The sequence below is a fragment of the Rhinolophus hipposideros genome (assembly GCF_964194185.1).
Source record: "Rhinolophus hipposideros genome assembly, chromosome: 23".
NCBI classification, from domain to species: Eukaryota; Metazoa; Chordata; class Mammalia; order Chiroptera; family Rhinolophidae; genus Rhinolophus; species Rhinolophus hipposideros.
The window spans coordinates 21,657,491-21,672,985 of NC_138069.1; the positions used below are offsets into that span (position 1 = coordinate 21,657,491).

The following is a 15,495-nucleotide window of genomic DNA, read 5'->3' on the forward strand; positions in this document are numbered from 1 at the left end:
CTTGAATATGAGGTATTTGAGAGCAATCCAGCTGGAGATTCACAGAGAGCATTTAAGAAATGCTAATTAATTGCTCACCTGCTCTTGCTTGTGGTTATATAAATATTGGTTTCCTTCTACTGAGATGAGGGCTTTTCCCGACAAAAGGACCCCATGCAATTCATCTTTTTATTTTCAAAGAGGGCCTGCAACATTGTAGATGTTCAGTAAGTGCTGGTGAATTCTATGCCAATCTAATCAGGTCAAATGATGAGAAACTCATAGAAATGCACTCCACTCTCGGTAATCTACTATTCCCTACCTCCCACTTTCTGATTTCCAGCCAGAAAGAAGATGAAGAAAGAAAGAGAAAAGAACAGGAAAGTCAGAGAATTGCTACAGAGCATGATTCCAATGGTGGTGAAAGAGGGAAAGCTCAGGTAAGAGCCCCTCTACTTTTCATAACCTGTGTGGGCTCAACTCACAGTGGGACCATGACATGGCCTGTGGTGAAAGGCGAATGTGTGCAGAATGGATTTCTGTTGATCCAAGGTTTTGGAGTCAGATAGTTTGGGGTACAGCCCTGTCCCTGACACTTGGGTCTTATGAAGCATTAAATAAGTTACTTCATGTCACTGAACTCAAGTGTAGCAGGACTCTTACAAGGACAAGATAAAATAGCCGAGGGAAGTGGATAGCACGTCTCCTGAGAGATTCCTAAGTGTCAGCATGACAGTGTTGTGTGCAAACCCGCTCCTTGAGCATGTGAACACAATTTTGAAAGACTACAGACCCTTTATTTCTCTCCTTTGACCTTGGGATATCAAGACCATCTCTTTGCTTCCAGATCCAACACAGGCCCAATATTCGCCTTTGATAAATTCTGGCTTGTCTGTTTTTCCATCTTTTCTCCTTTAGGAGGCTGAGTTCTCATTCTCAAGTGATAGATCCGACAAGACCCCTTGTCTGTCTTCTCCATCATTTGCTCAAACCTATCTTCCTTAGCATTTTACAAAGCTTTTTGCTCATTTCTTTCTCCCTTCTATCCACAACAGAGGTTAGCTTTTATTTTTTTTATAAAAGGCCAGATAGCAAATATTTTAGGCATTATGGGTTACATGGTCTCTGTTGCAGCTATTGAACTCTACCACTATTTTGGGACAGGAGCTGAAAATAGTATTATGTAAGTGAATAAATGCACGAATGTGGGTGCATTTCAAGTTTTATATATAGAACTTTATGTATACGAAGAGGCCGCAGAATAGATTAGTTCTGTAGGCTATACTTTACTGACCCTTGATCTATGTTATTAAATCCCAGCCAGCTATTCTCTGTATAAAACCTTAACAGCAACATTATTAGCCATGACAGCTGACCTCTTAGAATATGGATGATTCCAGCCCCTCTTTCTCTGTAGATAGCAATCCTAGAAGTTATATTCCTTATAAGAGGAGGTAAACAGGACCTTTTCTTACTCAAATGGTTTAACACATTTAATAACAATTCAACAGACCAAGTAATCCAGAAGGCCTGCTCTCTTCTCTCTTTTCAGGACAAATGTGCTGAGTTTCGGGAAAACATGAAAAATGGAAGACTCAGCTGTACCAGGGAGAGTGATCCTGTACGTGATGCTGATGGCAAATCATACAACAATAAGTGTACCATGTGCAAAGAGATACTGTAAGTACTTCTCTCAACAGGCATGTCTAAAAGATAGCTGCATACTCCTCCTGAATGAATGGCTATTTCTTAATTCCTTAGGGCTCTCTTCATGAAAATCATTCTTTCTGTTAATTCCCAAATATTATCTCTTTCTCTTGTTTCCCTGAAGGAACAGTGAGCCCTAGCAAGGGTAGCTAATCAGTGGCTGATTCCTACTCTATGTTCTATCATAATTCTATGACCCATAAGTGCCATCATCATGGATAATCGTGCCTACATCCTAGGGAGAGTTTGTGAGGGCCATTTGGAATAGTTGACCCACATAGTTCAAGAGAGTTACCTCTTGTCATGTATGTGGGGCACATTTATTGCATAATCCAGGGTGTGTTCCAGTTCTTTTCCCTTGGTGAATGGTACTGAATTAAAGTGCTTTATGAACCAATTCAACCACTCTTTATTTGTGTTACTGGAGCAAGTAACATAACCACTGTCCATCCCATCTGTATATTGAGGTGGTTTTCTAGGAGACCTTGATGGTATCCATCAAGGTATCCAACATAGTTCTAAAATTTGATGTGTATATTACAATGCTATTAATTGTGGCACTTGATTGATATGTATTTAATAAGTATCTAATGCTTCTACACACACACACACACACACACACTCTTTTTTTCACCTTTATCCTTGCAAAATGATTACAATATTGTAGTAGTATAGGCCATATGAGAAAATCTAATCCAAAAGCTGCATTTTACAGATGAGAATTACTGATTTTTTTTTTTTTTCCGTTCAAGGTCTCAAGGGGAAGTAAGCTTCAGAGATGAAACTAGAATTCAGTTCTTCTGAACACCAGTCTAGTATTTATTCACATTGTAAAAATGCTTTACTAGAAGTAGGGTGGCAGAGTGGCGCAGGGCCAGGGCTTTGGTATCGGATGGCTATTTCAGCTCCACGTTCTCAGACAAGTTATTTCACTTCCTGAGGCTTCAATCAGCTCTTATTTATAATGGGGGAAAGGCAACAATAATCATAGTAGCCAATAGTGTTTCTTTTGAAAGGTAAATGAGAGGAACCATGCAAAACTCTTAGCATAGTGCCTAGCACAAAGTAGGCATGCAATGAATGTGAGTTAGCACTATTAGCATTGCCATTAAAGTTCAGTAAATAATAGGTGTCACCATTAATACTAATAAATAATTTAGGCTCCCTTATAATATAACATGCTGCTCCTTTGCACAACTGATACTTTGAAGATATGACAAACATAATTGAAATAGCTTTTCAGTTGTGCCTTTGTTTCTTTCTGCATCACATTTTTTAATGACTTTTACTATTTTTTTATTAGTTTCAGGTGTGTCAAACAATGTAATAGTTAGACATTTCATCCCTCACAAAGTGATGACCCTCCTCCCCCATCTATTACCATACTGACATCGTATATAGATAGCTATTATAATTCCATTGACACTATTCCCTATGCTGTACTCCATATCCCATGATTATGTGTGTGTGTATATATATATGTATATATATATATATATATATATATATATATATATATATGTATATATATATATATATACATATATATAAAATTATAGTTTACATTCAGTATTATTCAGTTTCAGCTTCAGGTGTACACTGCAGTGGTTAAGCATTTACACCATCCGTGACATGGTCTCCCTAATAAGACAAGTGCTCATCTGATACCCTACAAAATCTTTACAATATTATTGATTGTATTCCTCAAACTGTCTTTCATATCCCTGTGGCAATATTGTGAATACAAATTTGTGCTTTCCAGTCCCCTCACCTTCTCCTTCATCCCCACCTCTCTCCCATCCAGCAACCCTCAGTTTTTCCTCTATGTCTGAGACTATTTCGTTTAGTTTGCTCATTTATTCAGTTCTTTAGATTCTACATATAAGTGAGATCATATGGTATTTGTCTTTCTTCATCTCACTTATTTCACTTAGCATAATATTCTCTAGGTCCATCCATATCATTGCAAATGGTAAGATTTCATTCTTCTTTATGGCCGAGTAATACTCCATTGTATAAATGTACCACAGTTTCTTACTCCATTCATCTACGGATGGGCATTTCGGTTGTTTCCATGTCATGCTATTGTATATAGTCCTGCAATAAACACGGGTGCATAGATTTTTTTTTGATTTAGCGTTTTGGATTTCTCTTGAGAGATACCTAAGAGTGGAATTGCTGGGTCATGAGGTAGATCCATTTCCAGTTTTTTGAGATACCACCATACTGATTTCCATAGTGGCTGCACCAACCTGCAATCCCACCAACGGTACACAAGGGTTCCTTTTTCTCCACATCCGCGCCAGCACTTATTTGTTGATCCATCACATATTAATAGGGGATAATTTTGTGAAAGAACAAATGATGATTCTCAGATGTAGAAAATTATTAAGATAAAAATTATCTGATGTGATCAGTGTCACCTATGTTATAAGATACTTACCTGGAGTATTTAACAAAACACAACATAAATGGAATAATTTTTTACGATCTTTGGAAACCATTTATCTGACAATAAATGGTTTGTGACCGTCTACTATGTAACAGGCGCAATTCATGGATAAGTATACTTCAAGGGAACAAGACAAAGTTCCTTCCATTATGAATCTATAATATAACACAGGGAGGACAGATTGTAAACAAATAAGGGAATAGCTACATAACACAAGGCCAGATGGTAATCAGAAAAATACAGCAGAATAAGGCAACCGAAAGGGATTGAAGTTGCTACTTGTTTATGGTGTTCAGGGAAGACCTGACACGTGAGGGTGACCTATAAAAAGGACTGAAGTGAACCATTTGATTATCTGGAGGAGAACATTTCAGGCAGAGCAAGAACCAACACAGAGATCTGAAGATTATTATGAAATTAGCAAGCTCAGAAACACAAAGGAGGTCACTGTATATCAAGATCATTGCATGGAAAATTGTGAGATATGAGTTCGGAAAGATTATATAAGGCTTTTCAGGTCCAGAGAAGGACACTGGGTTTTAGTCTATGTGTGATTGGAGGCCAGTGAAGGTTTTTGAGTAAGCCCTGACTATAACTATAAGTCCACCAAACTGAATCATTCTAGGCACTCTCTTTTTCCAGTAGTTTACTTGATTAATATTTCATGAATTAATACGTGATTGAATCTTCAGGATATATTTTACCACCACTTCCCTATTTCAAAGAGAGCTCCCTAAAAATTATGTGTGTGTGTGTGTGTGTGTACATATTTGTGTTATATATATTCACACATATGTTTGTTTTGTGGGAAAAAAACAACTAAAGAAAGTTTGAAAGAGAAATATGTGTACTAGAGATTTTCAGTATTTGGATATTGGGCAAAATGCATCAGAATTACGTGGCTTTGCTTGTGATAAATTAGGTCACTGAGTCCCAGTCTAGACCTTGTCAATACAACTGTTGAGATGGTTCCTGCATCTGAATTTCAAAAATTGTACAGATGATTCTTAAAGCACCTATAGACTTAAGGACCACTACCATTAAAAATTTATCAGGTTTAAAAATGATCCTAAGGTACTTTTCTAGATCACTTGTCTCCTTTCTAGTGTCTTGGACTCCATACTTTAAGAAATAGTATGATTATAGATTGAGCTACATATCAAGGAACTAGAATGGTGAGTTGGTGGGGAATTTAAAAACCACAGCTCATGATGAAAGACCTAAGGAAGCTGGGCTTGGAGACCTGAAACTTTCCTTCAAATATCTGAAGGATTACTATCAGGAAGAGGTAATGGATTCAGCAGGCTTGTTCTGTGTTGTGCTGAGAATGTGAAATAAGACTAAAGGATGGAAGTTATAGGAAGATACATTTCGACACAAATAAAGGGGACTTTGAAATTCCTTGAGTTGATCTAACCTACCCGTGATGAGGGAGCTTCTTAATAACTGAGCTGGTTTCATTCTTCTTTATGGCTGCGTAATACTCCCTTGTATAAATGTACCACAGTTTCTTAATCCAGTCATCTACCGATGGGCATTCCAGTTGTTTCCATGTCTTGGCTATTGTGTATAGAGCTGCAGGAAACATCAGGTGCATACGTATTTTTTGAATTAGAGTTTTGGATTTTTCCGCATAGATACCTAGGAGTGGAATTGCTAGTTCATAAGGTAGTTCTATTTTCAGTTTTTTGAGATACCTCCATATTGTTTTCCATAACGGCTCCCATTAGGGAGACCACCTGAGGGATCATGTAGATGCCTGATCACTGCACTGTACACCTGAAGCTGAAGCTGAACAATAATGAATGTCAACCACAATTATATATATATATATATATATATATATAGTTACAAGAAGTGGAGTTCAGTATTAGGAATAGAGACAGTGGAAATGTAATGGCTGTGTGCGATGTCAGAGGGGTAGTAAATGGGGGGAGGGAGGTTATCACTGTGTGAGGGATATAAATGATAAATATTTATTACATTGTTTTGTATACCTGAAACTAATAAAAAAAGACATAACTGAGCTGACTATCCATCATGGGGACAGGCAGAGAGATTCTCTGTGAAGGAACTGGTTTGGGGTACATAAACTTCATGGTTCCTTTGAAACCTGAGTATGTGTTAACAAGATGACTATTGACTCTTTTGTCTTCCAGGCAAAGAGAAGCAGATGAAAAAAACAAGCATGCTGGCTCCAGATCAAATGGGACTGAATTTACATCAGGAAAGGTGAGTCATTAACTAGCTTTTGAAAGAATGGTCTTTCTGTAAGTCAACACTTGGCTAACAAAAATATAGAAAGAGTGTGTCAGTGTTGCCAACCAAGATCTTGCCCTTAGTTCGGAAGCCTTCATTAATGTAAATATCACTGGTAACTTGTTCAGTGTGGAAATTTAATGCTAAGTGGAGGCTTTTCAGTCTAATACTTTACAAAGCACTCTTATAAACTGTAGTTTATTTAAGTCTCTCAACAGCCTGATCAAATACATTTTTTAAATCTTATTTTATAGATGGGGAAAATGAGGTTTAGGTACATAACAAGTTACTACCACCAGAGGCTTAAAACCACACAAATTTATTTTCATATATATGTGGAGTTCAAAGTCCTAACTGGGTCTCCCTGTGTTAAAACCAAGGTGTCCGCAGGGCTCCTGGGGGAGGATTTGTTTCTTTGCCCTTCATAACTTTTAGAGGCTGCCTGCACTCCTTGGCTTGTGGCCATCTAAAACCAGTAATGATCAGTTGAAACTTTTTCATGTTTTATCCCTCTGACACTGACTCTTCTGCTTCCCTCTTTCACTCATAAGAACCCTAGTGATTATATTGGGCCTACCCAGATAATCGAGAATAATTTCTCTATTTTAAGGTTTGTCAGCTGATTAGTAATTTTAATTCCATCTTAGACCTTAATTCCTCCTTTCTGTGTAAGCCAACATATTTACAGGTTCCAGGAATTAGGGGTGGAAATCTTCATGGGCCATTATACTCCCATTTCATAGCAAGGTTAAGTGGTTGCCTGACTGTTAGCCGAAATCTTCAGATTTTCAAGTCCAATCAAATACTTTGTGAAAACAGCCATTTCCAATGTATTCTTTCCTTCTTTTCAGGATATGTGTGATGAGTTCAGAAGCCAAATGAAAAATGGACAACTTATCTGTACTCGAGAAAGTGACCCTGTCCGGGATTCAAATGGCAAAACACATGGCAATAAATGTGCTATGTGTAAGGAAAAGCTGTGAGTAATTTTCAAAAATTGGCCTTTAATTGTGAATCTTAAAGTGTAATAATCATTTCTCATCAGTTTGAGAAAATGGCATTTTTAAAAAGCAGATCTGTGAGTTGTTTGTTCATTTTGGTTGAAATGTTTCTTTCCATTTTTTCCTTCCAGGGAAAGGGAAGCAGCAGAAAGAAAAAAAGAGGAAAATAATAGGACAAACACAAGAGAAAAGAACAATGAAAAACAGGTAATATATGTTAGATATGCTAATACTAAAATTTGGACAGTTGGTTGTATGGTTAATTCATCCAACAAACATTTATGAAATGTCTACTCTGTCAGAGTCATTGTGGCTATAACGGTGAACAAGAAAGATATGGCCAGATCTTGCAAAGAAATAGCATGCTAATCGGTACCCTAAGCGCAACTCTGATACAGTTACCACACATTTGTAGGACCAGTAACAATTGCCAAATTGTTGTTATCCAGTGAATTTCTTTTCTGAAGTTTTAAAACAAATAACCAAGCAAACAGATACTAAAATTACAAACAAGAAAGCAAGTACGAAAAACTGGGAGCTCTAGGTGATACATTCTTAAGTTGGCCTTACAGTGCCATCTTGTGTTCAGTTTGGGGCTTTAACAAATGATGTTCAGTGCTTTACAACACCACCACATAGAATATGACGCAGCACAATCTCTTCTGCCTCCTGTTTTTTTTTTTTAGTTAAAGTTTAGTGGGGTGATCAATGTTAGCAAAGTTACATAGATTTAAGGTGCACAATTCTGTAATACATCATCTATATATCACATTGTGTGTTCACCACCCAGAGTCAGTTCTCTCCATCACTATATATTTGATCCCCTTTACCCTCATCTACCAGCCTCCTTCCCCCCTTACCCACTGGTAACCACTAAACTATTGTCTGTGTCTATGAGTTTTTGTTTCTTCATTTGTTTTTCTTGTTCTTTTGTTGTTTTCAGCTTTATATACCACATATCAGTGAAATCTTGTGGTTCTCTACCTTTTCTGTCTGACTTATTTCGCTTAGCATTATAATCTCAAGATCCATCCATGTTGTTGCAAATGGTACTATTTCATCTTTTCTTACTGCCGAATAGTATTCCATCGTGTATGATTTATCCATTCATCTATCAAAGGACACTTTGGTTGTTTCCATGTCTTGGCCATGGTAAATAAAGCTGCAGTGAACATCCAGCTGCAGTGAAAGATATATGGAGCACATATATCTTTACGGATAAATGTTTTCAGATTTTTGGGGGTAGATACCCAGGAGAGGAATTGCTGGGTCACACGATAATTTTATTTTTAATCTTTTGAGGAACCTCCACACTGCCTTCCATAGCGACTGCACCAATGTGCATTCCCACCGACAAGTATGAGGGTTCCTTTTGTTCCACAGCCTCTCCAGCACTTGTTATTATTTGTCTTGTTGATGATAGCCATTCTGACTGGTATGAGGTGATATCTCACTGTGGTTTTTAATTTGCATTTCTCTGATGATTAGTGATGTTGAGCATTTTTTCTCTTTGGAGAAATGTCTCTTCAGGTCCTCTGCCCATTTTTCAATTGGATTGTTTGTTGAGTTGTATGAATTCCTTATATATTTTAGATAGTAGCCTCTTATTGGAGGCGTTGTTCTCAAAAACCTTCTCCCATTCAGTTGGTTGCCTCTTTATTTTGTAGATGGTTTCTTTTGCTGTGCAGAAGCTTTTTAGTTTGATATAGTCCCATTCATTTATTTTATCTTTTAATTCCCTTGCCTTTATACTGAAAACTATAAGACATTTTTAAAAGAAATTGAAGAAAACACAAAGAAATGTAAAGACATTCCGTGCTCATGGATTGGAAGAATCAACATATTTAAAATAGCTATATTACCCAAAGCAATATAGAGATTTAATGCAATCCCCATCAAAATCCCAATGGCGTTTTTTAAAGAAATAGATCAAAAAATTATCAGATTTGTTTGGAACCACAAAAGACCCTGAATAACCAAAGCAATCCTCAGAAAAAAGAACAATGCTGGAGGTATCACACTCCCTGACTTCAGCTTGTACTACAGGGCAACAATAATCAAAATAGTATGGTACTGGCAGAAAAAATGATACACAGACCAATAGAATAGAATTGGGAACCCAGACAGAAACCCACATAAATATGGACCGATAATTTTTGACAAAGAAGCCAAAAACATACAATGGAGAAAAGACAGCGTCTTCAAAAAATGTTTCTGGGAAAATTGGAAAGCCACATGCAAAAGAATGAAATTAGACTGCTATCTGTGACCGTATACCAAAATTAATTCAAAATGGATCAAAGACCTAAACATAAGACCTGAAACAATACACTGCATAGAAGAAAACATAGGTACTAAATTTATGGACCTTGGGTTCAAAGAGGAATTTATGAATTTGACTTCAAAGGACAATCTCTTCTAATGCATCTATGAACTCCAATTACAAAAGTAAAATATTGAAATTTCCCTAGGGAGGTTTTCCCATTAATGAAGCAACTTTTCTTTCACCAGGTCTATACTGACTAAACAACATGAAACATTAATAGTAATTATCATGTTTTAAAAAATACTGTATTGGGGATATCTGTTATACATTTTGGTACATGAACGACTTTGAGAAAAGGCTTTATTGCACAACTTCAAATGATCTCTATAGACCATCTATTCTACTGATAATCTTGGTCAATTTAAATGTTCTTTATACATGTATACATAGAAAATGTCCAGATAGAAGTTTACATTTTAGTATGTCTTGCCAAAAGAGCATCTTTTAGTTCATTTCAGGGCTTTTTCTGTGTGGAGTAATGGATACAGTGGCTGGGAGACAGATTTGGGGCTCAGCCTAATAGAAAACTGTATAAAAATGGTATGGGCTGCCTTAGGTGGTAGTGAAATTCCACTGGGGCAAGACAATTATTTAAGAAGGATGCCGTGGAGAGGATTCTAAGCAGAAATTGACTAAAGTGCCTTTAAAACACATTCCGTCTCTATAAAATTTCATTTTCTCTAGATTTCCCCCCCTCACATGTTATGAGTTTATGTCATGTTTTCAGTGTTTAAGATCAGACTAGTGTAGTAACATCTTTTTTGCTCCTCTTGGCAGGATCAGTGCCATGAATTTCGGAGCATGGTGAGAGATGGAAAGCTCATCTGCACCAGAGAAAATGACCCAGTTCGAGGTCCCTATGGCAAGATGCACGTCAACAAGTGTGCAATGTGTCAGAGCATCTTGTACGTGAAGAGGTTTATTGATCAATTTGATACCTTGTGCCTGTTAGCCAGAAAATAGTTCCTCTTAATTGAAAACTTAGGGCACTTGACATCACACATTAAAAATATAATAATAGCCCCTTACTCTAGAAGAGGACCGTAAGTTTCCAAAACACTTTCGTAAGAAATCATTTTGGTGATGAGCAGCATAACCATACGTGGAGCATCTGTGAGAGGGAGTTAGCTATTGTATAGTGCCCAAATCATTGACTTTCAAAGAGGACACGTGTCAGCTAAGTAACGTGGGACAGACCACTTTACTATGTAGAGCCTCAGTTCCTCCTGTGTATAAAGGGAATGATAATTTCATAATACAGATTTGTAGGGATTCAAGGACATAGTATAATTTTAAATGTTTGTAAACTTTAAAGCAGTAGAACTATGTAAAGAATAATCTATACTGGAGAGTTTAGTTGTGATTTAATAACAAAAAATAAAAAGGAGAACAGAAGCAACTCTCTACATGAAAGACATAATAGATTCTACTAAGGAAAAACATAATGGCCTTGCAATATATCATTCTGAATAACAATATAGTAACTGAATTTAGGAAAGTTGATAGCATTGCCACAAATTGTGAAAATTCTAACAACCAGAACTCATTAGTCAAGAAAGAATTTCAGATATATTTTAGATATGAGAAAGTAGTGTTAGATTCGCTAATGTTTAGAATTGGAGAAATACTTGGTTGAAAATTTTCAAAATAACCCTGGAAAAACTACATTATCCTTTTCTATTCTGCAGTGAGCGAGAAGCTAGTGAAAGAAAAGGGAATGATGAAGAAAAACCACATGACCAGCCTTCAAATGATGCAAAGGTAATTTCTTAAAAGATATACAGAAAACAGTTTTAATTTTCATCCTCAGATCTTCCATTCTTCTCAAGTTTTTGGATAGCAAAGATGTTAATCTTTTGCCTCAGAAAAAATCGATTTTGACAATATTATCACTTTGGTTTATAATAAGATTTTCTTTTTCTGACTTGAATATTTAATGTTTTTCTCAATTTTGTAGAGAATTCTCCTGCATTGTGTGTCAATCATTGCTTTAGTCTCTCTTCTTGGGAGAAATGTGGATTGAAAAATAGAGGGCAAAATTCCTTGCCACCTCAGGTGCATGCTTATCTGACACTAAATGTGAAAGGAGGTTTCAGGGAGCTTGATGACATTGATTTTAACAATTCAGGCAATGTAAACTAATCTCAAAGCCTCGTCTTTAGCTTCTCTCTTTGATGTCTTTTTTCTGTTTTCTCCAGATCATTTTCTCAGCATCAACAAATCAATAAGTGCATGCATGATGCTGCCTTTTCTATTCACTTTTCAAGACTGCAAAGAAGACATTGTTATTCAGTCCTTTAACAGTGATAATCACATTTGTAGCCTTAGATTTTCGTGAAAAATGTCCTTTGGTCAAGGGTGCATCTCATGTGGAAAATGGGATAGGAAGGCTGGAAGGAAAGGATAAAGGAGACAAGAAGGTCTATCAGGGGTTTTATGTTTCCCTGCATTTCCAGGACCAGCCCAGAGAGGTTCGGAATGAAGCAGAGGATGGAAAGTTTAGACAGTCAGAGGGTGTTCCTTGGCCTCCCTTGCCGGGATAAGTGCAGTGAGTCTGAGCCCAGAGCCAAGAGAAGACCTCCTAAAACCAAGTTTGAGAAAACCTCCAAGCCAAGAAGGGAAAAAGCCATGTTCACTTCCCCTTTCTCATATTCTAGGACCAGTGTGGTAACTTTCGGAGGTATATGAGGAATGACGAGCTCTTGTGCACTCGAGAGAATGACCCCGTGCGAGGAGCTGACGGGACGTTATACAAAAACGAGTGCTACATGTGCAGAGATGTCTTGTAAGTAAAAGGATCCTGTTACCCTTTCAGGTGGTGGGCGAACTGCATTTTTAGAAACTGCTGTTTAAAATGAACCATAAGGTCCTTAAAATAAGTCTTTCGATTCAGGGCCCCGATACAAGACAAAGAATGCCTGAATCTGGAAGACAGCAAATTCACATGTAAATGCCAACCATCATATTTACTAGTTTTCACTTAAAAAAAAAAACTTTTTTCAACTCTCGGGATGATGGTTATAAGAAATTGTTCCAGAATTTTGTTCCAAACTAGATCAGACCCAACAAAGAAGGGTTTCTGTAAAAAAAAAAAACGAATTTTTTTTTACCCCAAAAATATATGAAGTCAGTCTCCACAGCTAAGGAATTTGTTTTTAAGAACAGGTCACTGAGTTATTCTGATGAACAACCACATTTGGAGACCAATGAATGTGACAGATAATGATGATGGCCACAATGGTTTTGAAAAACTAAACACAATAATAATAATCAATCAGTATTTGTTTAGCTCTCTGTAGTATGTTCCTTGAGATAGGAATTATCTATACTAACTTTTTTTTAATGTTTTAAAAAGTCTAAACTCAAGGAATGTAAGCACGTGTCCAAGGTTACACACCTATTAAGTGATCAAAGCTCTACACCAGCTCCCAGCGGTGTGCTTTTTTCTTCACGTTATCCTAGTTGCTCTCTGATAGAATGTTCTATGGTTCCATCATATTTTATTAGAATTGCTTACTCTCCACTGGAAGTTATAGGAGCTAATCTTTGTTGCTAAAACTTTAAATTACTTTTTGTTTTCTTTTTTAGTCAGAAAGAAGCTTTGGAAAGGGCAAAACTTCAAGAAAAGCCATCGCACTTTAGAGCTTCTGAAGAGGATTCCCGTATTTCTACTCTGGTAAGAATGACTCTTTCTGAAAAGCTACCTTTTTACTTAATTCACTTGTTTTGGGGGGCCTATTGCCCCTTGCCCTCTATAAATCTCATTTTCATAGAAAAGTCTGGAAAAGGCTGATTCAGTGCAGCCTCAGGTCCTTTGAGGATTAAATGTAGTTCATGTTTGGTGAGAGTCCTGGAATTAGTCATCAGTGGATCGCTCTTTGAGATTATTAATCCCATTCCACGCCCATGTAGTACTTTTTTAAAGTTTTAAAAGTGAGTGTGTAATGAATGTGACTTATCTCACAGGTGGTCATGTAAGTGGCTGGGAGCCTCAATTCTGTAATGTCAGCAGACCAAAAAGGTTCCTCACCCAGCTTCCTCTCACTCCCCCTCCTCAAACCAAATCCTTTGCCCAATAGCCTAGAGTGCCGTGCTGACCACTTGGGAAATGCCACCAATCGGTAATTGGCAATAGTTAAAACTTTTTATTTAAAATATAGCCTGATGGCCATCAGTGGGGTATATCATAGTGTAAATCAGCCTAATCGGATTGCTGTTTTAGAGCTTTGACAAGGTCAGGAGCAGAAAGGAGGAAAGGAATGATGAGAGCATAATCTCAAATTGGGCCCTAAAAGGGAGACTTTTGCACCTTGTCAATGACCCAGAAAGAAGAAAGAAAGGTATCAAACATGAATTTTACCTAATTACTTGCTCGATTTAGCTAGGATAATAGATGATTTGCACTAGTGAAATGTATAACAATTACATATTTCCAGTAAATTAGGCACTACACTGGTGATCTCTGGCATGGAGAAGAGCTATTCACAAAAATCTGTTCTTTTTTCCCCAGCTTTATTACGATTTCACATATTATATAAGTTTAAGATGTATAAGGTGTTGATCTGAGACACTTGTGTTTTACAAAATCATTACCACCATATAGCATTTTCTAGTACCTCCATCATCTCGCATAGGGACCATTTCTGTTTTTGAGGTGAAACATTTAAGATCTACTCACTTAGCAACTTTCAAGTATATAATAGAGTATTATAAGCTATAATCACCCTGCTGGATATTAGATACCAAAACTTATTCATCCTATAACTGAAAGTTTGTACTTTTCAGCCATCTTCCCATTTCCCCCAATCCCAGCCCCTGGTAACCACCATTCTACTCTCTGTTTCTGAGTTTGGCTTTCTTTATAAGATTCCATATATAAGTGAGATCATACAGTATTTGTCCTTTGCCTAACTTATTTCACATAGCATAATACTCTCAAGTTTCATCCAAATTGTCTTAAATGGCAGAATTTCCTTCTTTCTTCTAACAGAATAATATTTTATTTTATATATGTGTGTTATACTGTTAATAAATATATATTTAGTACATATAAGTATATTACATATATATTTATATATACATATATATGTATATGCACTATATATACACATATTATTTTAGTATATACTTGGGTGCCAAAACTATGTATACAAATTGACACTTTGGTTGATGTTTCTCAAGCAGTAGTTTGCCATAATTAGAAGTGTCTGGACGCTGATGGTAACCACTTTGATCACCTCTTGTAATTGCAGAAGTCAAACGTGACTTGCATTCATCTTTTGTTATTAGTACATATTGAATATTACAATTTTAATAGCTTTTTCTTTTCTTAAAATGTATATACATTTTTTGGGTACCTTCTATATATACTAAAAATCTAATGGTTTAGTCCTACCTTTGTCAGTGATACATAGATGGTACTTATCTAAATTCTCCTTTAATATCTCTATTGATATGGAACTCACTACAATCCAAAGTCCATTTATACGTTTGAAATATTTATCAAAACAAACTAGAAAACAAATACTTCTTTATGCCTCTGAAATGAATATTAACAGATTCAATATTATTAAGTTTTCTGTTTCTTCTTTATGTCTGTTTCAGATAGTGCTTTTCAAGGAACTTGTTAGTTGCATCTGTTGTCAAATATATTGACATGTAATTATTTATAACATTTCCACATTACTCTTTAAATATCTGTATTAATATTGTGACATCCCTTTTTATACTTAATATTGGTAATGTGCATTTCTTGCCTTTTTGTCAATTTT

At 36.4% G+C, this 15,495-nt stretch overlaps 1 protein-coding gene across 1 annotated transcript in view; it reads left to right on the forward strand.

Moving 5' to 3' along the window:
• SPINK5 (serine peptidase inhibitor Kazal type 5) overlaps positions 1-15,495 on the forward strand; it is a gene marked incomplete at both ends in the record, with an annotated part of 71,367 nt that overhangs the window by 53,912 nt on the left and 1,960 nt on the right. The window contains 9 exons of the mRNA XM_081035550.1: positions 323-419; positions 1,532-1,659; positions 6,298-6,370; positions 7,249-7,376; positions 7,530-7,605; positions 10,502-10,629; positions 11,413-11,485; positions 12,382-12,509; positions 13,313-13,400. Of these exons, the coding sequence (XP_080891676.1) occupies positions 323-419; positions 1,532-1,659; positions 6,298-6,370; positions 7,249-7,376; positions 7,530-7,605; positions 10,502-10,629; positions 11,413-11,485; positions 12,382-12,509; positions 13,313-13,400 (919 nt within the window). The remainder of the gene's footprint in view (positions 1-322; positions 420-1,531; positions 1,660-6,297; positions 6,371-7,248; positions 7,377-7,529; positions 7,606-10,501; positions 10,630-11,412; positions 11,486-12,381; positions 12,510-13,312; positions 13,401-15,495) is intronic.